This window comes from Somniosus microcephalus, unplaced genomic scaffold (genome assembly GCF_052327205.1).
Source record: "Somniosus microcephalus isolate GS21.2 unplaced genomic scaffold, FLI_Smic_1.0 unresolved_chr7, whole genome shotgun sequence".
In the NCBI taxonomy this organism is placed as follows: domain Eukaryota; kingdom Metazoa; phylum Chordata; class Chondrichthyes; order Squaliformes; family Somniosidae; genus Somniosus; species Somniosus microcephalus.
Genome location: NW_028225185.1, coordinates 2,020,127 through 2,042,235, shown reverse-complemented (window position 1 = coordinate 2,042,235; position 22,109 = coordinate 2,020,127). Strand labels below are relative to the sequence as shown.

The 22,109-nt window shown below is 54.5% G+C and overlaps 1 protein-coding gene across 2 annotated transcripts in view; it reads right to left on the bottom strand.

Annotated features, from left to right (window-relative positions):
• LOC147086357 (myotubularin-related protein 10-A-like) overlaps positions 1–17,004 on the bottom strand; it is a 29,365-nt gene extending 12,361 nt beyond the window's left edge. The window contains exons 1-7 of one of the 2 annotated variants that reach the window (XM_085978420.1): positions 16,771–17,004; positions 14,209–14,269; positions 11,726–11,862; positions 10,055–10,127; positions 8,810–8,940; positions 1,174–1,264; positions 202–352 (exon numbers count right to left, since the gene is read on the bottom strand). In XM_085978420.1, the coding sequence (XP_085834546.1) occupies positions 202–352; positions 1,174–1,264; positions 8,810–8,940; positions 10,055–10,127; positions 11,726–11,862; positions 14,209–14,269; positions 16,771–16,773 (647 nt within the window). In that variant the 5' untranslated portion in view covers positions 16,774–17,004. The remainder of the gene's footprint in view (positions 1–201; positions 353–1,173; positions 1,265–8,809; positions 8,941–10,054; positions 10,128–11,725; positions 11,863–14,208; positions 14,270–16,770) is intronic. The other variant, XM_085978419.1, reaches the window with a different exon arrangement.
• Between the last annotated feature and the right edge of the window lie 5,105 nt (positions 17,005–22,109).

The following is a 22,109-nucleotide window of genomic DNA, read 5'->3' as shown; positions in this document are numbered from 1 at the left end:
ACAGTACTGGTGGGTACAGGTCTGTCACTGTATAACACTGGGGTACAGTACTGGTAGGTACAGGTCTGTCACTGTATAACACTGGGGTACAGTACTGGTGGGTACAGGTCTGTCACTGTATAACACTGGGGTACAGTACTGGTGGGTACAGGTCTGTCACTGTATAACACTGGGGTACAGTACTGGTGACTGTGGCAGTACCTGGCCGACACTTCAAACCGTTCATTGACCAGGCTAACTCGCCAGCCAAGCGCACCCGTCCGAAGAAGCTCACTCTCCCAGTCCAAGTGGGTCTCAAACATTCGTGTCGCATTGATGCTCTCCTGATGGTTCATGTTAACCAGTCTGGAATCTGTGGAGAGAGAGAGTGAGAGTGTGAGAGAGAGCCCGCCAGAGGGAGAGAGAGAGCCCGCCAGAGGGAGAGAGAGAGCGCGCCAGAGAGACCGCCAGAGAGAGCGAGCCCGCCAGAGAGAGCCCGCCAGAGAGAGCGAGCGAGCGCGCCAGAGAGAGCGAGCGAGCGAGCCAGAGAGAGCGAGCGAGCGAGCCAGAGAGAGCGAGCGAGCGAGCCAGAGAGAGCGAGCGAGCGCGCCAGAGAGAGCGAGCGAGCGCGCCAGAGAGCGAGCGCGCCAGAGAGAGCGAGCGAGCGCGCCAGAGAGAGAGAGCGAGCGCGCCAGAGAGAGCGAGCGAGCGCGCCAGAGAGAGCGAGCGAGCGCGCCAGAGAGAGCGAGCGAGCGAGCGAGCGCGCCAGAGAGAGAGAGAGCGCCAGAGAGAGAGAGAGCGCGCCAGAGAGAGCGCGCCAGAGAGAGCGCGCCAGAGAGAGAGAGCGCGCCAGAGAGAGAGAGCGCGCCAGAGAGAGAGAGCGCGCCAGAGAGAGAGAGCGCGCCAGAGAGAGAGCGCGCCAGAGAGAGAGCGCGCCAGAGAGAGAGAGAGAGAGAGAGAGCGCGCCAGAGAGAGAGAGAGAAAGCGCGCCAGAGAGAGAGAGAGAGCGCGCCAGAGAGAGAGAGAGAGAGAGAGAGCGCGCCAGAGAGAGAAAGCGCGCCAGAGAGAGAGAGCGCGCCAGAGAGAGAGAGATAGCGAGCATGTCGACAGTGACAAACCGCAGATTCAGCAAACTCTAGAAACCCGAAATTCTTCCAAACTCTCAGGGAACTGAGGCAAGGCACTGAAACTAACCCGAGTTGTGTGACATTTCCAGCGCGTAATCAAACACAAACAGTTCCCGAGGAGTTGCTGGCTGACAGCTCTGAGCAATCAGCGGGATTATCTGCAAAATCAAGGAAAATAATCCTTACCAGTGAGTGACTCTTACCCTGAATAAACAGTGACTCTGTACAGTAACAGTGAGCGACCCTTACCCTGAATAAACAGTGACTCTGTACAGTTACAGTGAGTGACCCTTACCCTGAATAAACAGTGACTCTGTACAGTTACAGTGAGTGACCCTTACCCTGAATAAACAGTGACTCTGTACAGTTACACAGTGAGTGACCCTTACCCTGAATAAACAGTGACTCTGTACAGTTACAGTGAGTGACCCTTACCCTGAATAAACAGTGACTCTGTACAGTTAGTGAGTGACCCTTACCCTGAATAAACAGTGACTCTGTACAGTTACAGTGAGTGACCCTTACCCTGAATAAACAGTGACTCTGTACAGTTACAGTGAGTGACCCTTACCCTGAATAAACAGTGACTCTGTACAGTTACAGTGAGTGACCCTTACCCTGAATAAACAGTGACTCTGTACAGTTACAGTGAGTGACCCTTACCCTGAATAAACAGTGACTCTGTACAGTTACACAGTGAGTGACCCTTACCCTGAATAAACAGTGACTCTGTACAGTTACACAGTGAGTGACCCTTACCCTGAATAAACAGTGACTCTGTACAGTTACAGTGAGTGACCCTTACCCTGAATAAACAGTGACTCTGTACAGTTAGTGAGTGACCCTTACCCTGAATAAACAGTGACTCTGTACAGTTACAGTGAGTGACCCTTACCCTGAATAAACAGTGACTCTGTACAGTTACAGTGAGTGACCCTTACCCTGAATAAACAGTGACTCTGTACAGTTACAGTGAGTGACCCTTACCCTGAATAAACAGTGACTCTGTACAGTTACAGTGAGTGACCCTTACCCTGAATAAACAGTGACTCTGTACAGTTACAGTGAGTGACCCTTACCCTGAATAAACAGTGACTCTGTACAGTTAGTGAGTGACCCTTACCCTGAATAAACAGTGACTCTGTACAGTTAGTGAGTGACCCTTACCCTGAATAAACAGTGACTCTGTACAGTAACAGTGAGTGACCCTTACCCTGAATAAACAGTGACTCTGTAGTTAGTGAGTGACCCTTACCCTGAATAAACAGTGACTCTGTACAGTTACAGTGAGTGACCCTTACCCTGAATAAACAGTGACTCTGTACAGTTACACAGTGAGTCCCTTACCCTGAATAAACAGTGACTCTGTACAGTTACAGTGAGTGACCCTTACCCTGAATAAACAGTGACACTGTACAGTTACACAGTGAGTGACCCTTACCCTGAATAAACAGTGACTCTGTACAGTTACACAGTGAGTGACCCTTACCCTGAATAAACAGTGACTCTGTACAGTTACACAGTGAGTGACCCTTACCCTGAATAAACAGTGACTCTGTACAGTTACACAGTGAGTGACCCTTACCCTGAATAAACAGTGACTCTGTACAGTTACAGTGAGTGACCCTTACCCTGAATAAACAGTGACTCTGTACAGTTACAGTGAGTGACCCTTACCCTGAATAAACAGTGACTCTGTACAGTTACAGTGAGTGACCCTTACCCTGAATAAACAGTGACTCTGTACAGTTAGTGAGTGACCCTTACCCTGAATAAACAGTGACTCTGTACAGTTACAGTGAGTGACCCTTACCCTGAATAAACAGTGACTCTGTACAGTTACACAGTGAGTGACCCTTACCCTGAATAAACAGTGACTCTGTACAGTTACAGTGAGTGACCCTTACCCTGAATAAACAGTGACTCTGTACAGTTACACAGTGAGTGACCCTTACCCTGAATAAACAGTGACTCTGTACAGTTACACAGTGAGTGACCCTTACCCTGAATAAACAGTGACTCTGTACAGTTACACAGTGAGTGACCCTTACCCTGAATAAACAGTGACTCTGTACAGTTACACAGTGAGTGACCCTTACACTGAATAAACAGTGACTCTGTACAGTTACAGTGAGTGACCCTTACCCTGAATAAACAGTGACTCTGTACAGTTAGTGAGTGACCCTTACCCTGAATAAACAGTGACTCTGTACAGTTACAGTGAGTGACCCTTACCCTGAATAAACAGTGACTCTGTACAGTTACACAGTGAGTGACCCTTACCCTGAATAAACAGTGACTCTGTACAGTTACAGTGAGTGACCCTTACCCTGAATAAACAGTGACTCTGTACAGTTACAGTGAGTGACCCTTACCCTGAATAAACAGTGACTCTGTACAGTTACAGTGAGTGACCCTTACCCTGAATAAACAGTGACTCTGTACAGTTACAGTGAGTGACCCTTACCCTGAATAAACAGTGACTCTGTACAGTTACAGTGAGTGACCCTTACCCTGAATAAACAGTGACTCTGTACAGTTACAGTGAGTGACCCTTACCCTGAATAAACAGTGACTCTGTACAGTTACAGTGAGTGACCCTTACCCTGAATAAACAGTGACTCTGTACAGTTACACAGTGAGTGACCCTTACCCTGAATAAACAGTGACTCTGTACAGTTACAGTGAGTGACCCTCACCCTGAATAAACAGTGACTCTGTACAGTTACACAGTGAGTGACCCTTACCCTGAATAAACAGTGACTCTGTACAGTTACACAGTGAGTGACCCTTACCCTGAATAAACAGTGACTCTGTACAGTTACAGTGAGTGACCCTTACCCTGAATAAACAGTGACTCTGTACAGTTACAGTGAGTGACCCTTACCCTGAATAAACAGTGACTCTGTACAGTTACAGTGAGTGACCCTTACCCTGAATAAACAGTGACTCTGTACAGTTACACAGTGAGTGACCCTTACCCTGAATAAACAGTGACTCTGTACAGTTACAGTGAGTGACCCTCACCCTGAATAAACAGTGACTCTGTACAGTTACACAGTGAGTGACCCTTACCCTGAATAAACAGTGACTCTGTACAGTTACAGTGAGTGACCCTTACCCTGAATAAACAGTGACTCTGTACAGTTACAGTGAGTGACCCTTACCCTGAATAAACAGTGACTCTGTACAGTTACAGTGAGTGACCCTTACCCTGAATAAACAGTGACTCTGTACAGTTACAGTGAGTGACCCTTACCCTGAATAAACAGTGACTCTGTACAGTTACAGTGAGTGACCCTTACCCTGAATAAACAGTGACTCTGTACAGTTACAGTGAGTGACCCTTACCCTGAATAAACAGTGACTCTGTACAGTTACAGTGAGTGACCCTTACCCTGAATAAACAGTGACTCTGTACAGTTACACAGTGAGTGACCCTTACCCTGAATAAACAGTGACTCTGTACAGTTACAGTGAGTGACCCTTACCCTGAATAAACAGTGACTCTGTACAGTTACAGTGAGTGACCCTTACCCTGAATAAACAGTGACTCTGTACAGTTACAGTGAGTGACCCTTACCCTGAATAAACAGTGACTCTGTACAGTTACACAGTGAGTGACCCTTACCCTGAATAAACAGTGACTCTGTACAGTTACACAGTGAGAGACCCTGACCCTGAATAAACAGTGACTCTGTACAGTTACACAGTGAGTGACCCTTACCCTGAATAAACAGTGACTCTGCACAGTTACACAGTGAGTGACCCTTACCCTGAATAAACAGTGACTCTGTACAGTTACAGTGAGTGACCCTTACCCTGAATAAACAGTGACTCTGTACAGTTACACAGTGAGTGACCCTTACCCTGAATAAACAGTGACTCTGTACAGTTACACAGTGAGTGACCCTTACCCTGAATAAACAGTGACTCTGTAGTTACACAGTGAGTGACCCTTACCCTGAATAAACAGTGACTCTGTACAGTTACAGTGAGTGACCCTTACCCTGAATAAACAGTGACTCTGTAGTTACAGCGAGTGACCCTTACCCTGAATAAACAGTGACTCTGTACAGTTAGTGAGTGACCCTTACCCTGAATAAACAGTGACTCTGTACAGTTACAGCGAGTGACCCTTACCCTGAATAAACAGTGACTCTGTACAGTGACAGTGAGTGACCCTTACCCTGAATAAACAGTGACTCTGTACAGTTACACAGTGAGTGACCCTTACCCTGAATAAACAGTGACTCTGTACAGTTAGTGAGTGACCCTTACCCTGAATAAACAGTGACTCTGTAGTTAGTGAGTGACCCTTACCCTGAATAAACAGTGACTCTGTACAGTTACAGTGAGTGACCCTTACCCTGAATAAACAGTGACTCTGTACAGTTACAGTGAGTGACCCTTACCCTGAATAAACAGTGACTCTGTGCAGTTAGACAGTGAGTGATCCTTACCCTGAATAAACAGTGACTCTGTACAGTTACAGTGAGTGACCCTTACCCTGAATCAACAGTGACTCTGTACAGTGACAGTGAGTGACCCTTACCCTGAATAAACAGTGACTCTGTACAGTTACAGTGAGTGACCCTTACACTGAATAAACAGTGACTCTGTACAGTGACAGTGAGTGACCCTTACCCTGAATAAACAGTGACTCTGTACAGTTACAGTGAGTGACCCTTACCCTGAATAAACAGTGACTCTGTACAGTTACACAGTGAGTGACCCTTACCCTGAATAAACAGTGACTCTGTACAGTTACACAGTGAGAGACCCTTACCCTGAATAAACAGTGACTCTGTACAGTTACACAGTGAGTGACCCTTACCCTGAATAAACAGTGACTCTGTACAGTTACAGTGAGTGACCCTTACCCTGAATAAACAGTGACTCTGTACAGTTACAGTAAGTGACCCTTACCCTGAATAAACAGTGACTCTGTACAGTTACAGAGTGAGTGTCCCTTACCCTGAATAAACAGTGACTCTGTACAGTTACACAGTGAGTGTCCCTTACCCTGAATAAACAGTGACTCTGTACAGTTACACAGTGAGTGACCCTTACCCTGAATAAACAGTGACTCTGTACAGTTACACAGTGAGTGACCCTTACCCTGAATAAACAGTGACTCTGTACAGTTACAGTGAGTGACCCTTACCCTGAATAAACAGTGACTCTGTACAGTTACACAGCGAGTGACCCTTACCCTGAATAAACAGTGAGTCTGTACAGTTACACAGTGAGTGACCCTTACCCTGAATAAACAGTGACTCTGTACAGTTACAGTGAGTGACCCTTACCCTGAATAAACAGTGACTCTGTACAGTTACAGTGAGTGACCCTTACCCTGAATAAACAGTGACTCTGTACAGTTACAGTGAGTGACCCTTACCCTGAATAAACAGTGACTCTGTACAGTTACACAGCGAGTGACCCTTACCCTGAATAAACAGTGAGTCTGTACAGTTACACAGTGAGTGACCCTTACCCTGAATAAACAGTGACTCTGTACAGTTACAGTGAGTGACCCTTACCCTGAATAAACAGTGACTCTGTACAGTTACAGTGAGTGACCCTTACCCTGAATAAACAGTGACTCTGTACAGTTACACAGCAAGTGACCCTTACCCTGAATAAACAGTGAGTCTGTACAGTTACACAGTGAGTGACCCTTACCCTGAATAAACAGTGACTCTGTACAGTTAGTGAGTGACCCTTACCCTGAATAAACAGTGACTCTGTACAGTTAGTGAGTGACCCTTACCCTGAATAAACAGTGACTCTGTACAGTTACACAGTGAGTGACCCTTACCCTGAATAAACAGTGACTCTGTACAGTTAGTGAGTGACCCTTACCCTGAATAAACAGTGACTCTGTACAGTTAGTGAGTGACCCTTACCCTGAATAAACAGTGACTCTGTACAGTTACAGTGAGTGACCCTTACCCTGAATAAACAGTGACTCTGTACAGTTACAGTGAGTGACCCTCACCCTGAATAAACAGCGATTCTGTACAGTTACACAGTGAGTGACCCTTACCCTGAATAAACAGTGACTCTGTACAGTTACACAGTGAGTGACCCTTACCCTGAATAAACAGTGACTCTGTACAGTTACAGTGAGTGACCCTTACCCTGAATAAACAGTGACTCTGTACAGTTACAGTGAGTGACCCTTACCCTGAATAAACAGTGACTCTGTACAGTTACACAGTGAGTGACCCTTACCCTGAATAAACAGTGACTCTGTACAGTTACAGTGAGTGACCCTTACCCTGAATAAACAGTGACTCTGTACAGTTACACAGTGAGTGACCCTTACCCTGAATAAACAGTGACTCTGTACAGTTACAGTGAGTGACCCTTACCCTGAATAAACAGTGACTCTGTACAGTTACACAGTGAGTGACCCTTACCCTGAATAAACAGTGACTCTGTACAGTTACAGTGAGTGACCCTTACTCTGAATAAACAGTGACTCTGTACAGTTAGTGAGTGACCCTTACCCTGAATAAACAGTGACTCTGTACAGTTACAGTGAGTGACCCTTACCCTCAATAAACAGTGACTCTGTACAGTTACAGTGAGTGACCCTTACCCTGAATAAACAGTGACTCTGTACAATTACAGTGAGTGACCCTTACCCTGAATAAACAGTGACTCTGTACAGTTACAGTGAGTGACCCTTACCCTGAATAAACAGCGACTCTGTACAGTTACAGTGAGAGACCCTTACCCTGAATAAACAGTGACTGTGTACAGTTACACAGTGAGTGACCCTTACCCTGAATAAACAGTGACTCTGTACAGTTACACAGTGAGTGACCCTTACCCTGAATAAACAGTGACTCTGTACAGTTACACAGTGAATGACCCTTACCCTGAATAAACAGTGACTCTGTACAGTTAGTGAGTGACCCTTACCCTGAATAAACAGTGACTCTGTACAGTTACAGTGAGTGACCCTTACCCTGAATAAACAGTGACTCTGTACAGTTACAGTGAGTGACCCTTACCCTGAATAAACAGCGACTCTGTAGTTACACAGTGAGTGACCCTTACCCTGAATAAACAGTGACTCTGTACAGTTACACAGTGAGTGACCCTTACCCTGAATAAACAGTGACTCTGTACAGTTACAGTGAGTGACCCTTACCCTGAATAAACAGTGACTCTGTACAGTTACAGTGAGTGACCCTTACCCTGAATAAACAGTGACTCTGTGCAGTTACACAGTGAGTGACCCTGACCCTGAATAAACAGTGACTCTGCACAGTTACAGTGAGTGACCCTTACCCTGAATAAACAGTGACTCTGTACAGTTACAGTGAGTGATCCTTACCTTGAATAAACAGTGACTCTGTACAGTTACAGTGAGTGACCCTTACCCTGAATAAACAGCGACTCTGTACAGTTACAGTGAGTGACCCTTACCCTGAATAAACAGTGACTCTGTACAGTTACAGTGAGTGACCCTTACCCTGAATAAACAGTGACTCTGTACAGTTACAGTGAGTGACCCTTACCCTGAATAAACAGCGACTCTGTACAATTACACAGTGAGTGACCCTCACCCTGAATAAACAGTAAGCCTAGAGGGTCTCACTAGGTCAGGGCTCGGGGGTCAGGGGGTCAGTGTCCCCGGGCCGGGGGAGAACAGGAAGCGGAGTGAAACACGATGGGAGTCAGCGTACCTCACGAGCGCGGGAGCCATGCTCAAACTCAAAGTGCAGGAGGCGGAAATCCTTGCAGTGAATCAGGAGTTCCTCCGGGTGGAACTTCAGGCTGGAGATGGCCGTCAGGACCTTGGACCGCGAGCTGGTCACTGCAAAACACAAACCAAGCAATGAATCAGCCACTCGGACCCTGACCCCCCGACCCCTCACCCCGATGGCTCAGCACATGCCCAATATGGGACCACCACACACCCCCCTCCGCCGTGCTGTTGGCTAGCCTCAGCCAGTAGGGGTTCCAAACTGGCCTCAGGGCTCAGAGGGAGGGACCAAGTGCCCCTTCGAATGTCAGGGGATGGGATATGGTGGGATGGCGACAGCCCCCATGGCTGAACAACCTGCCCACGGCGGGTTGGGTGGGGATCTGGAGGCTGTCCACCAACGGCCAGGACAGGAAGCGCTGGCGGACATTCCACTGTGGTGGGAATCGCAGCGCAGCCTACCCCTGTGCTGACCCGGGGTCTGCACACATCCATCCTCTCCAGCAGGGGTCTCCGAGCAGCAGCCCCCCGCCCCCACCAACCCCATAACCCAGGGGACACTGAGGGCAACTGGAGCACCACCGCGCCCCCCACCCCCGACCTTAGAACGGGTAATGGAGCGAGGAGAAGGGAGGAAAGCTGAGATCGGTGCAACACCAACAGATCCACTGAGGGAGACTCGGGACTCACGGGCCCCAGCTGGAGTATTGTGTCCAATTCTGGGCACCGCACTTTAGGAAGGATGTCAAGGCCTTGGCGAGGGTACAGAGGAGATTTACCAGAATGGTTCCAGGGATGAGGGACTTCAGTGATGTGCAGAGACTTGAGAAGCTGGGGTTGTTCTCCTTGGAGCAGAGAAGGTTAAGAGGAGATTTGATAGAGGTGCTCAAAATCATGAGGGGTTTAGACTGTTCCCAGTGGCAGGAGGGTCGGTAACCAGAGGACACAGAATTGAGGTAATTGGGAAAAGAACCAGAGGGGAGATGAGGAGAATGTTTTTACGCAGCGAGTTGCGGTGATCTGGATTCGATAGGAACTTTCAAAAAGGAATTGGATAAATACTTGAAAAGGAGAAATTTGCAGGGATATGGGGAAAGAGCAGGGGGGAGTGGGACTGATTGGATAGTTCGAGCACGATGGGCCGAATGGCCTTCCCCGTGCTGTATCAGTCTCTGATTCTCTGTATCAAACGATCTCCACGCTGGATTGCCATTCAGACCCTCACCTGCCACGACGCGGTCGATACACGACAAGGCAACGGCATTCTCCCCGAGGAGCTCGCTCCCATCTACAGGCACCTGGAGAGAAAAGTAACGAGCCTTTCACCGCAACGCCATGTCAGAGAGAGTAGAGACATTCGCCTCCCCACCAAAGCTGATTGGAGGGAGGCTCCCTCACTCCGAGCTGGATGGGTCCTGTGTGAACGAGCCGGGATCCACAGCATTAAAACTACCCGTTAAATCGGGCTGAGAGAGCGTCATGTACAGAGGCCCGGAAAAACAGAATCTTTTCACTCAAATTACAGAATGTTCCGGACTGGTGTACAGGTCAGGACGTCCCAAAGTGCGCTCCAGCCAATGTGGTCACTGTTGTAATGTAGGAAACGTGGCAGCCAATGTGCGCACAGCAAGCTCCCACAAACAGCAATGTGATAATCAGATAACCTGTTTTAGTGATGTTGGTTGAGGGATAAATATTGGCCCCTGCTGTTCGAATTAATGCCATGGGATCTTTTACATCTAACCGAGGGGGCAGACGGGGGCCACGGTTTAACGTCTCATCTGAAAGATGGCTCCCTCAGTACTGCCCCTCCGACAGTGCGGCGCTCCCTCAGTACCGCCCCTCCGACAGTGCGGCGCTCCCTCAGTACCGCCCCTCCGACAGTGCGGCGCTCCCTCAGTACCGCCCCTCCGACAGTGCGGCGCTCCCTCAGTACCGCCCCTCCGACAGTGCGGCGCTCCCTCAGTACCGCCCCTCCGACAGTGCGGCGCTCCCTCAGTACTGCCACTCCGACAGTGCGGCGCTCCCTCAGTACCGCCCCTCCGACAGTGCGGCGCTCCCTCAGTACTGCCCCTCCGACAGTGCGGCGCTCCCTCAGTACTGCCACTCCGACAGTGCGGCGCTCCCTCAGTACCGCCCCTCCGACAGTGCGGCACTCCCTCAGTCCTGCCCCTCCGACAGTGCGGCGCTCTCTCAGTACTGCCCCTCCGACAGTACGGCGCTCCCTCAGTACTGCCACTCCGACAGTGCGGCGCTCCCTCAGTACCGCCCCTCCGACAGTGCGGCACTCCCTCAGTACTGCCCCTCCGACAGTGCGGCGCTCCCTCAGTACTGCCACTCCGACAGTGCGGCGCTCCCTCAGTACCGCCCCTCCGACAGTGCGGCACTCCCTCAGTACCGCCCCTCCGACAGTGCGGCGCTCCCTCAGTACTGCCCCTCCGACAGTACGGCGCTCCCTCAGTACCGCCCCTCCAACAGTGCGGCGCTCCCTCAGTACTGCCCCCACCGACAGTGCGGCGCTCCGTCAGTACTGCCCCTCCGACAGTGCGGCGCTCCCTCAGTACTGCGCTCCCTCAGTACTGCCCCTCCGACAGTGCGGCGCTCCCTCAGTACTGCCCCTCCGACAGTGCGGCGCTCCCTCAGTACTGCCCCCACCGACAGTGCGGCGCTCCGTCAGTACTGCCCCTCCGACAGTGCGGCGCTCCCTCAGTACTGCGCTCCCTCAGTACTGCCCCTCCGACAGTGCGGCGCTCCCTCAGTACTGCCCCTCCGACAGTGCGGCTCTCCCTCAGTACTGCCCCTCCGACAGTGCGGCGCTCCCTCAGTACTCCCCCCTCCGACAGTGCGGCGCCCCCTCAGTACTGCCCCTCCGACAGTGCGGTACACGACGCCATACCTGGGAGATTCCGGTCTCCACCGGCACGAAGGCCACTCGGAAGTTGGTACAGAGCAGCTTCCCCGCGATGGATTTCCGCAGTCGTTTGTACGAGTCGCACTTTTTGACACCCGCGGCTTCACCTTTCACCTTTTCCCCTGGAAGAGAAGGAGCGGGGGTGAGGTTAGGAGAACAGGCACCCCCCGGTCGATTGGCAGCGAGTGGTGCAAAGTTCCAATCCGCTAGAACTCAATGAACCTCAGCTCATTTCCTGCCCCACACCCTGCCCCCATCAACCTGCCAGTTCACGCAGAGCAAGGTCATATTAACAGCAATGGCCAATAGATAGTGTTGCTTGATGGAGAAATTGTGACAAATATACCGGGGAAAACTCCCCAGCTCTTCTTCCAATAGCGCCATGGGATCTTTTACATCCACCTGAGGGAGCAGACGGGGCCTCGGTTTAACGCCTCACCTTATTGACGACAGTGCGGCGCTCCCTCAGTACCGCCCCTCCGACAGTGCGGCGCTCCCTCAGTACCGCCCCTCCGACAGTGCGGCGCTCCCTCAGTACCGCCCCTCCGACAGTGCGGCGCTCCCTCAGTACCGCCCCTCCGACAGTGCGGCGCTCCCTCAGTACCGCCCCTCCGACACTCCCTCAGTACCGCCCCTCTGACAGTGCGGTGCTCCCTCAGTACTGCCCCTCCGACAGTGCGGCGCTCCCTCAGTACTGCACTGGGAGTGTCGGCCTGGATTTATGTGCTCAAGTCTCTGGAGTGGGACTTGAACCCACAACCTTCTGAATCAGAGGCGAGAGAGAGAGACCTACTGAGCCATGGCTGACAAAGTTAAAAGAGTTATCAGATGGTTTTGAAACAAATTTAAGGGACCTTGAGAGTGGTTGAATGTTATTTCGGGCCGTCCCACCCTTAACTCTGGAGCCAGTCACTTCTGCGGTAGGCATCTTGCACTTCTGGTTTGCTGTTAATTGTACAGTAACAGGACACACAGCTCGCTGGTGCTCACTGACGTCAGGCTGTAACACACAGCCAGGATATTTATAGACTCTCAGTCCTTTCAAGGCATTAATTGGACAGGACCTCAAAATTACACAGAATGAGTAATTATAAGCCAGGGCAGGACTGTGGGACTCCAGATTACAGAGTAACCGAGACGGCAGGGAGGGGAGGGCACTGGGCCCCACGGCACTTAACTCCCAGCACGGAGTCAGTGGGGTGTGTGGGACCGGAGTCAGAGGCCAGGGGAGTGAGTCGCCGTCACAGAGACTCACCGGGCCGCCCAAAGCAGCGCGCGTAACCGTCAAATCAACTGACCTTCAAAACAGGGGAAAAGGCAAGGAATCTGAGAGAGAGGAGGGTGAGGCACCGAGTGAGTCAGGGAGCTCCGGAGGGGCAAAAGACAGCTGCAGGCTTGAGCTGTAACTCAGTGCAGGGGCCGACCCCAAACACGAACCAATACCGTCCATCTCTCCCTCCCTGCCTCTCTCCCTCGGTCACTCCCTCCCTCTCCCACCCTCGCTCCCTGCCTCCCTCTCTCTCTCGCTCTCTCTCTCTCTCTCTCTGCTTCTCTCTCCCTCTCCTCCTCTCGCTCGTTCACTCCTTCGCTCCCTGCCTCTCTCACTCCCTACTTCTCTCTCTCTCTCCCACTCTCCTCCTCTCTCGCTCGTTCACTCCCTCGCTCCCTGCCTCTCACTCGTTCACTCCCTGCCTTGCTCGCTTGTTCACTCCCTCTCGCTCGATCACTCCCTCGCTCCTTGCCTCGCTCACTCCCTGCCTCTCTCCCTCGTTCACTCCCTCGCTCCGCCTCTCTCCCTCGCTCCCTGCCCCTCTCCCTCGTTCACTCCCTCGCTCCCTGCCCCTCTCCCTCATTCACTCCCTGCCTCTCTCCCTCGTTCACTCCCTCGCTCCCTGCCTCTCCCTCGTTCACTCCCTCGCTCCCTGCCTCTCCCTCGTTCACTCCCTCGCTCCCTGCCTCTCCCTCGCTCCCTGCCTCTCCCTCGTTCACTTCCTCGCTCCCTGCCTCTCTCACTCCTTCTCTCCCTCGTTCACTGCCTCTCTCCCTCCTTCTCTCCCTCGTTCACTGCCTCTCTCCCCACCTCTCTCTCCCTCCTTCTCTCCCCTCTCCCCCCGCTTCTCTCCCTCTCCCCCCGCTTCTCCCCCTCTCCCCCTGCTTCTCCCCCTCTCCCCCTGCTTCTCTCCCTCTCCCCTCCTCCTTCTCCCCCTCCCCCCGCTTCTCCCCCCGCTTCTCTCCCTCTCGCTCTCCCCTGCTCCCCGCCTCTCTCGCCCTCCATTGCTGCCTGCCTGCCTCCCTCTCGCTCGCTCTCTCTCTCTCTCTCTCTCTCTCTCCTCCCTCCATCGCTGAGTCGGAGGCAGAAACCATCGTCAGCACGGAGCCCTTGGAGTGAGAAACTACCCCTAAACCGCAACCCAGGGACAGAAAGTAAGATAAGGAATGACACTCTGACACAGACAGCTTGCCCTTACCGGGCAGTAACTTCACCCCCAGGAGCCGGTCACACATCTCATAGGAGGAATCCACTCGCTCCTGCAAGAAACAAAAGTTCTCAATCAGTCAATGAGTTGTGACCTTTCCCCTGGCGCTGCCCTTGCAGGACCCTGTCAGACCGACCTCTGATAAAGAGTGGCCATTCACACCAGACACAGACCAGGAGACAGCGTTCCAGCCAGTCTGGGCCCAGTTAGCTCATCTCAACCATGGCTTCAGCTGGGGTGAGGCGGTCCCCAGCACCCGGGTCAGAGGGGGAAAACACCCAGGGTTCCTGCTCCTGATCACTGTCCCCTTCCCAGTGTTAGTCACAGACCTGTACCCACCAGTACTGTACCCCAGTGTTATACAGTGACAGACCTGTACCCACCAGTACTGTACCCCAGTGTTATACAGTGACAGACCTGTACCAACCAGTACTGTACCCGTGTTATACAGTGACAGACCTGTACCCACCAGTACTGTACCCCAGTGTTATAGTGACAGACCTGTACCCACCAGTACTGTACCCCAGTGTTATACAGTGACAGACCTGTACCCACCAGTACTGTACCCCAGTGTTATAGTGACAGACCTGTACCCACCAGTACTGTACCCCAGTGTTATAGTGACAGACCTGTACCCACCAGTACTGTACCCCAGTGTTATACAGTGACAGACCTGTACCCACCAGTGCTGTGGCCCAGTGTTATACAGTGACAGACCTGTACCCACCAGTACTGTACCCCAGTGTTAGTCACAGACCTGTACCCACCAGTACTGTACCCGTGTTATACAGTGACAGACCTGTACCCACCAGTACTGTACCCGTGTTATACAGTGACAGACCTGTACCCACCAGTACTGTGGCCCAGTGTTATACAGTGACAGACCTGTACCCACCAGTACTGTACCCCAGTGTTCTACAGTGACAGACCTGTACCCACCAGTACTGTACCCCAGTGTTAGTCACAGACCTGTACCCACCAGTACTGTACCCGTGTTATACAGTGACAGACGTGTACCCACCAGTACTGTACCCCAGTGTTACACAGTGACAGACCTGTACCCACCAGTACTGTACCCCAGTGTTAGTGACAGACCTGTACCCACCAGTACTGTACCCCAGTGTTATACAGTGACAGACCTGTACCCACCAGTACTGTACCCCAGTGTTATACAGTGACAGACCTGTACCCACCAGTACTGTACCCCAGTGTTATAGTGACAGACCTGTACCCACCAGTACTGTACCCCAGTGTTATACAGTGACAGACCTGTACCCACCAGTACTGTACCCCAGTGTTATAGTGACAGACCTGTACCCACCAGTACTGTACCCCAGTGTTATATAGTGACAGACCTGTACCCACCAGTACTGTACCCCAGTGTTATACAGTGACAGACCTGTACCCACCAGCACTGTACCCGTGTTATACAGTGACAGACCTGTACCCACCAGTACTGTACCCCAGTGTTATACAGTGACAGACCTGTACCCACCAGTACTGTACCCGTGTTATACAGTGACAGACCTGTACCCACCAGCACTGTACCCCAGTGTTATACAGTGACAGACCTGTACCCACCAGTACTGTACCCCAGTGTTATACAGTGACAGACCTGTACCCACCAGTACTGTACCCCAGTGTTATACAGTGACAGACCTGTACCCACCAGTACTGTACCCCAGTGTTATACAGTGACAGACCTGTACCCACCAGTACTGTACCCCAGTGTTAGTGACAGACCTGTACCCACCAGTACTGTACCCCGGTGTTATACAGTAAAAGACCTGTACCCACCAGTACTGTACCCGTGTTATACAGTGACATACCTGTACCCACCAGTACTGTACCCGTGTTATACAGTGACAGACCTGTACCCACCAGTACTGTACCCCAGTGTTATAGTGACAGACCTGTACCCACCAGTACTGTACCCGTGTTATAGTGACAGACCTGTACCCACCAGTACTATACCCGTTATACAGTGACAGACCTGTACCCAGCAGTACTGTACCAGTGTTATACAGTGACAGACCTGTACCCACCAGTACTGTACCCCAGTGTTATACAGTGACAGACCTGTACCCACCAGTACTGTACCCGTGTTATACAGTGACAGACCTGTACTCACCAGTACTGTACCCGTGTTATAGTGACAGACCTGTACCCACCAGTACTGTACCCGTGTTATACAGTGACAGACCTGTACCCACCAGTACTGTACCCGTGTTATAGTGACAGACCTGTACCCACCAGTACTGTACCCCAGTGTTATACAGTGACAGACCTGTACCCACCAGTACTGTACCCAGGTGTTATACAGTGACAGACCTGTACCCACCAGTACTGTACCCGTGTTATACAGTGACAGACCTGTACCCACCAGTACTGTACCCAGGTGTTATACAGTGACAGACCTGTACCCGCCAGTACTGTACCCCAGTGTTACACAGTGACAGACCTGTACCCACCAGTACTGTACCCCAGCGTTATACAGTGACAGACCTGTACCCACCAGTACTGTACCCCAGTGTTAGACACTGACACACTCACCATTACATGAGTAATCACGGACACTGCCAAGTTAAGAAGAACATTCAGATAATCTGATCAGCTGGCCAGCAAACTGAAAGCTCCGAGTGCGAAGATCGGTGTTGGACCTGCCCGAGAATCGCCTTTGGACTCAAGAGAACCAAAGATTTTGACAGTTCTGCAGTGTGGGAGCCCGAAGGGCAACTGTCTGTTGGGGAAGAGCAATGGATTCATTCCCACACTTCAATAATTTCCAAAAGTAGCCTCAACTTTAAAACAAGCACTGGGTTAGAGAGAGGGGAAATCAGCCAGGGTTCCTGCTCCTGATCACTGTCCAGTGACCCCTGGGTTAGAGAGAGGGGAAATCAGCCAGGGTTCCTGCTCCTGATCACTGCCCAGTGACCCCCGGGTTAGAGAGAGGGGAAATCAGCCAGGGTTCCTGCTCCTGATCACTGCCCAGTGACCCCTGGGTTAGAGCGAGGGGAAATCAGCCAGGGTTCCTGCTCCTGATCCCTGTCCAGTGACCCCTGGGTTAGAGAGAGGGGAAATCAGCCAGGGTTCCTGCTCCTGATCACTGTCCAGTGACCCCGGGTTAGAGAGAGGAGAAATCAGCCAGGGTTCTTGCTCCTGATCCCTGTCCAGTGACCCCTGGGTTAGAGAGAGGGGAAATCAGCCAGGGTTCCTGCTCCTGATCACTGCCCAGTGACCCCTGGGTTAGAGAGAGGGGAAATCAGCCAGGGTTCCTGCTCCTGATCACTGTCCAGTGACCCCTGGGTTAGAGAGAGGGGAAATCAGCCAGGGTTCCTGCTCCTGATCGCTGTCCAGTGACCCCTGGGTTAGAGAGAGGGGAAATCAGCCAGGGTTCCTGCTCCTGATCACTGTCCAGTGACCCCTGGGTCAGAGAGAGGGGAAATCAGCCAGGGTTCTTGCTCCTGATCACTGCCCAGTGACCCCTGGGTCAGAGAGAGGGGAAATCAGCCAGGGTTCCTGCTCCTGATCACTGCCCAGTGACCCCTGGGTTAGAGAGAGGGGAAATCAGCCAGGGTTCCTGCTCGTGATCACTGTCCACTGACCCGTGGGTTAGAGAGAGGGGAAATCAGCCGGGTTCCTGCTCCTGATCACTATCCAGTGACCCCTGGGTTAGAGCGAGGGGAAATCAGCCAGGGTTCCTGCTCCTGATCACTGCCCAGTGACCCCTGGGTTAGAGAGAGGGGAAATCAGTCAGGGATCCTGCTCCTGATCACTGTCCAGTGATCCCTGGGTTAGAGAGAGAGGAAATCAGCCAGGGTTCCTGCTCCTGATCACTGTCCAGTGACCCCTGGGTTAGAGGGGAAATCAGCCAGGGTTCCTGCTCCTGATCACTGCCCAGTGACTCCTCCTGTAAAGTTAATGGGTGTGGACTGGATCAGGTGAAGCTTTGGCCAGATGTACAAGGAGAGTTGGGTAGATTCTTGCCTGCCAACACTCACCGTCAGGGCTGACCCATGAAGGATGTCCCCTTGGGTGGGGATGTGAAGATTGGTCAGTGCCTATGGAGACTATAACCCAGAGACAGTCAGAGCCTGTAGGAGGGGAGTGGAGTGGGAGGGGGATCTATTGACTGAAGATTCACACACAGACCCAACTCCTCGCAGGGTCTAGAATCCAAAGCATTCCTTCACGGCCCAGGGGCTGAATGCTCAGCAACCGGCTAAACAAAGCAACAATTCACATGTCTGAGTTGCGTCACTGTGGAAAGTACAAAGTGCCCAGTCTGTTCAGGGCTGACTCATAGACACACACACACAGCCTGTGGGTTTAAACCTGGCTCTTGCCACCAACACCTGCTACAGTTTAAAATCAGAGCATCACAGCACCTAGTCCAGGGGCAGACACCCCACAGCCCAGTGATCCACTCGCCACGGAGCGACTGAATCCCCCCGAGCAGCAACAGCAGCAAACGGTGTGAGCAGGAGCAGGAGCAGGAACCCTGGACCTCCCCGTTCTCCCCTGTCCATCCCCAGCTCTCCCCCCCAAATCCTTCCCCGCCCTACCCCTCTCCCCCGTCCATCCCCAGCTCTCCCCACCAATCCTTCCCCGCCCTACCCCTCTCCCCGCCGTCCATCCCCAGCTCTCCCCACCAATCCTTCCCCGCCCTACCCCTCTCCCCCCCGTCCATCCCCAGCTCTCCCCCCCCAATCCTTCCCCGCCCTACCCCTCTCCCCCCCGTCCATCCCCAGCTCTCCCCCCCCCAATCCTTCCCCGCCCTACCCCTCTCCCCCCCGTCCATCCCCAGCTCTCCCCACCAATCCTTCCCCGCCCGACCCCTCTCCCCGCCGTCCATCCCCAGCTCTCCCCACCAATCCTTCCCCGCCCTACCCCTCTCCCCCCTGTCCATGCCCAGCTCCCCCCCCAATCCTTCCCCTCTCCCCCCAGCCCGACTCCTTCCCCGCCCTACCCCTCTCCCCCCGCCCGACTCCTTCCCCGCCCTACCCCTCTCCCCCCCGTCCATCCCCAGCTCTCCCCCCCAATCCTTCCCCGCCCTACCCCTCTCCCCCCTGTCCATCCCCAGCTCTCCCCACCAATCCTTCCCCGCCCTACCCCTCTCCCCGCCGTCCATCCCCAGCTTTCCCCACCAATCCTTCCCCGCCCTACCCCTCTCCCCGCCGTCCATCCCCAGCTTTCCCCACCAATCCTTCCCCGCCCTACCCCTCTCCCCCCTGTCCATGCCCAGCTCCCCCCCAATCCTTCCCCTCTCCCCCCAGCCCGACTCCTTCCCCGCCCTACCCCTCTCCCCCCGCCCGACTCCTTCCCCGCCCTACCCCTCTCCCCCCCGTCCATCCCCAGCTCTCCCCCCCCAATCCTTCCCCGCCCTACCCCTCTCCCCCCTGTCCATCCCCAGCTCTCCCCCCCAATCCCCCCCCGTCCATCCCCAGCTCTCCCCCCCAATCCTTCCCCGCCCTACCCCTCTCCCCACCCCCGACTCCTTCCCCACCCTACCCCTCTCCCCCCCAATCCTTCCCCGCCCTACCCCTCTCCCCACCCCCGACTCCTTCCCCACCCTACCCCTCTCCCCCCCAATCCTTCCCCGCCCTACCCCTCTACCCCCCGTCCATCCCCAGCTCTCTCCCCCCAATCCTTCCCCGCCCTACCTCTCCCCCCCGTCCATCCCCAGCTCTCCCCCCAATCCTTCCCCGCCCTACCCCTCTCCCCCCCCGTCCATCCCCAGTTCTCCCCTCAATCCTTCCCCCGCCCTACCCCTCTCCCCCCCCCGTCCATCCCCAGCTCTCCCCCCCAATCCTTCCCCGCCCTACCCCTCTCCCCCCCCGTCCATCCCCAGCTCTCCCCCCCCAATCCTTCCCCGCCCGACCTCTCCCCCCCGTCCATCCCCAGCTCTCCCCCCAATCCTTCCCCGCCCTACCCCTCTCCCCCCCCGCCCATCCCCAGCTCTCCCCCCAATCCTTCCCCCGCCCTACCCCCTCTCCCCCCCCCGTCCATCCCCAGCTCTCCCCCCCAATCCTTCCCCGCCCTACCCCTCTCCCCCCCGTCCATCCCCAGCTCTCCCCCCCAATCCTTCCCCGCCCTACCTCTCCCCCCCGTCCATCCCCAGCTCTCCCCCCAATCCTTCCCCGCCCTACCCCTCTCCCCCCCCGTCCATCCCCAGCTCTCCCCCCCAATCCTTCCCCGCCCTACCTCTCCCCCCCCGTCCATCCCCAGCTCTCCCCCCAATCCTTCCCCGCCCTACCCCTCTCCCCCCCCGTCCATCCCCAGCTCTCCCCCCCAATCCTTCCCCGCCCTACCTCTCCCCCCCCGTCCATCCCCAGCTCTCCCCCCAATCCTTCCCCGCCCTACCCCTCTACCCCCCCGTCCATCCCCAGCTCTCCCCCCAATCCTTCCCCGCCCTACCGCTCTCCCCCCCCGTCCATCCCAGCTCTCCCCACCCAATCCTTCCCCGCCCGACCCCTCTCCCCCCTGTCCATCCCCAGCTCTCCCCCCCCAATCCTTCCCCGCCCTACCTCTTACCCCCGTCCATCCCCAGCTCTCCCCCCAATCCTTCCCCGCCCTACCCCTCTCCCCCCCGTCCATCCCCAGCTCTCCCCCCCAATCCTGCCCCGCCCTACCCCTCTCCCCCCCGTCCATCCCCAGCTCTCCCCCCAATCCTTCCCCGCCCTACCCCTCTCCCCCCCGTCCATCCCCAGCTCTCCCCCCCCCAATCCTTCCCCGCCCTACCTCTCCCCCCAATCCTTCCCCGCCCTACCCCTCTCCCCCCCCGTCCATCCCCAGCTCTCCCCCCAATCCTTCCCCGCCCTACCCCTCTCCCCCCCCGTCCATCCCCAGCTCTCCCCCCAATCCTTCCCCGCCCTACCCCTCTCCCCCCCGTCCATCCCCAGCTCCCCCCCCAATCCTTCCCCGCCCTACCCCTCTCCCCCCCGTCCATCCCCAGCTCTCCCCCCCAATCCTTCCCCACCCTACCCCTCTCCCCCCCGTCCATCCCCAGCTCTCCCCCCAATCCTTCCCCACCCTACCCCTCTCCCCCCCCGTCCATCCCCAGCTCTCCCCCCAATCCTTCCCCACCCTACCCCTCTCCCCCCCGTCCATCCCCAGCTCTCCCCCCAATCCTTCCCCACCCTACCCCTCTCCCCCCCCAATCCTTCCCCGCCCTACCCCTCTCCCCCCCAATCCTTCCCCGCCCTACCCCTCTCCCCCCCAATCCTTCCCCGCCCTACCCCTCTCCCCCCCCAATCCTTCCCCACCCTACCCCTCCCCCCCAATCCTTCCCCACCCTACCCCTCTCCCCACCCCCGACTCGTTCCCCACCCTACCCCCTCCCACCCAATCCTTCCCCGCCCTACCCCTCTCCCCCCAGCCTGACTCCTTCCCCACCCTACCCCCTCTCCCCCACCCTACCCCTCTCCCCCACCAGTACCAAACCCTCGTGGTGTCGGTTACAGATTGCTACTCTAACCTGACACCACAATCACCAGACTCCCGCACCCACATCACCGGGGTCAGACCAGCACATCACATCACATGTAAAACCAGAATCCGGGAATTCCTGCTCCTGATCACTGTCCAGTGACCCCTGGGTTAGAGAGAGGGGAAATCAGCCACGGTTCCTGCTCCTGATCACTGTCCAGTGACCCCTGGGTTAGAGAGAGGGGAAATCAGCCAGGGTTCCTGCTCCTGATCACTGTCCAGTGACCCCTGGGTTAGAGAGAGGGGAAATCAGCCAGGGTTCCTGCTCCTGATCACTGCCCAGTGACCCCTGGGTTAGAGAGAGGGGAAATCAGCCAGGGTTCCTGCTCCTGATCACTGCCCAGTGACCCCTGGGTTAGAGAGAGGGGGAAATCAGCCAGGGTTCCTGCTCCTGATCACTGTCC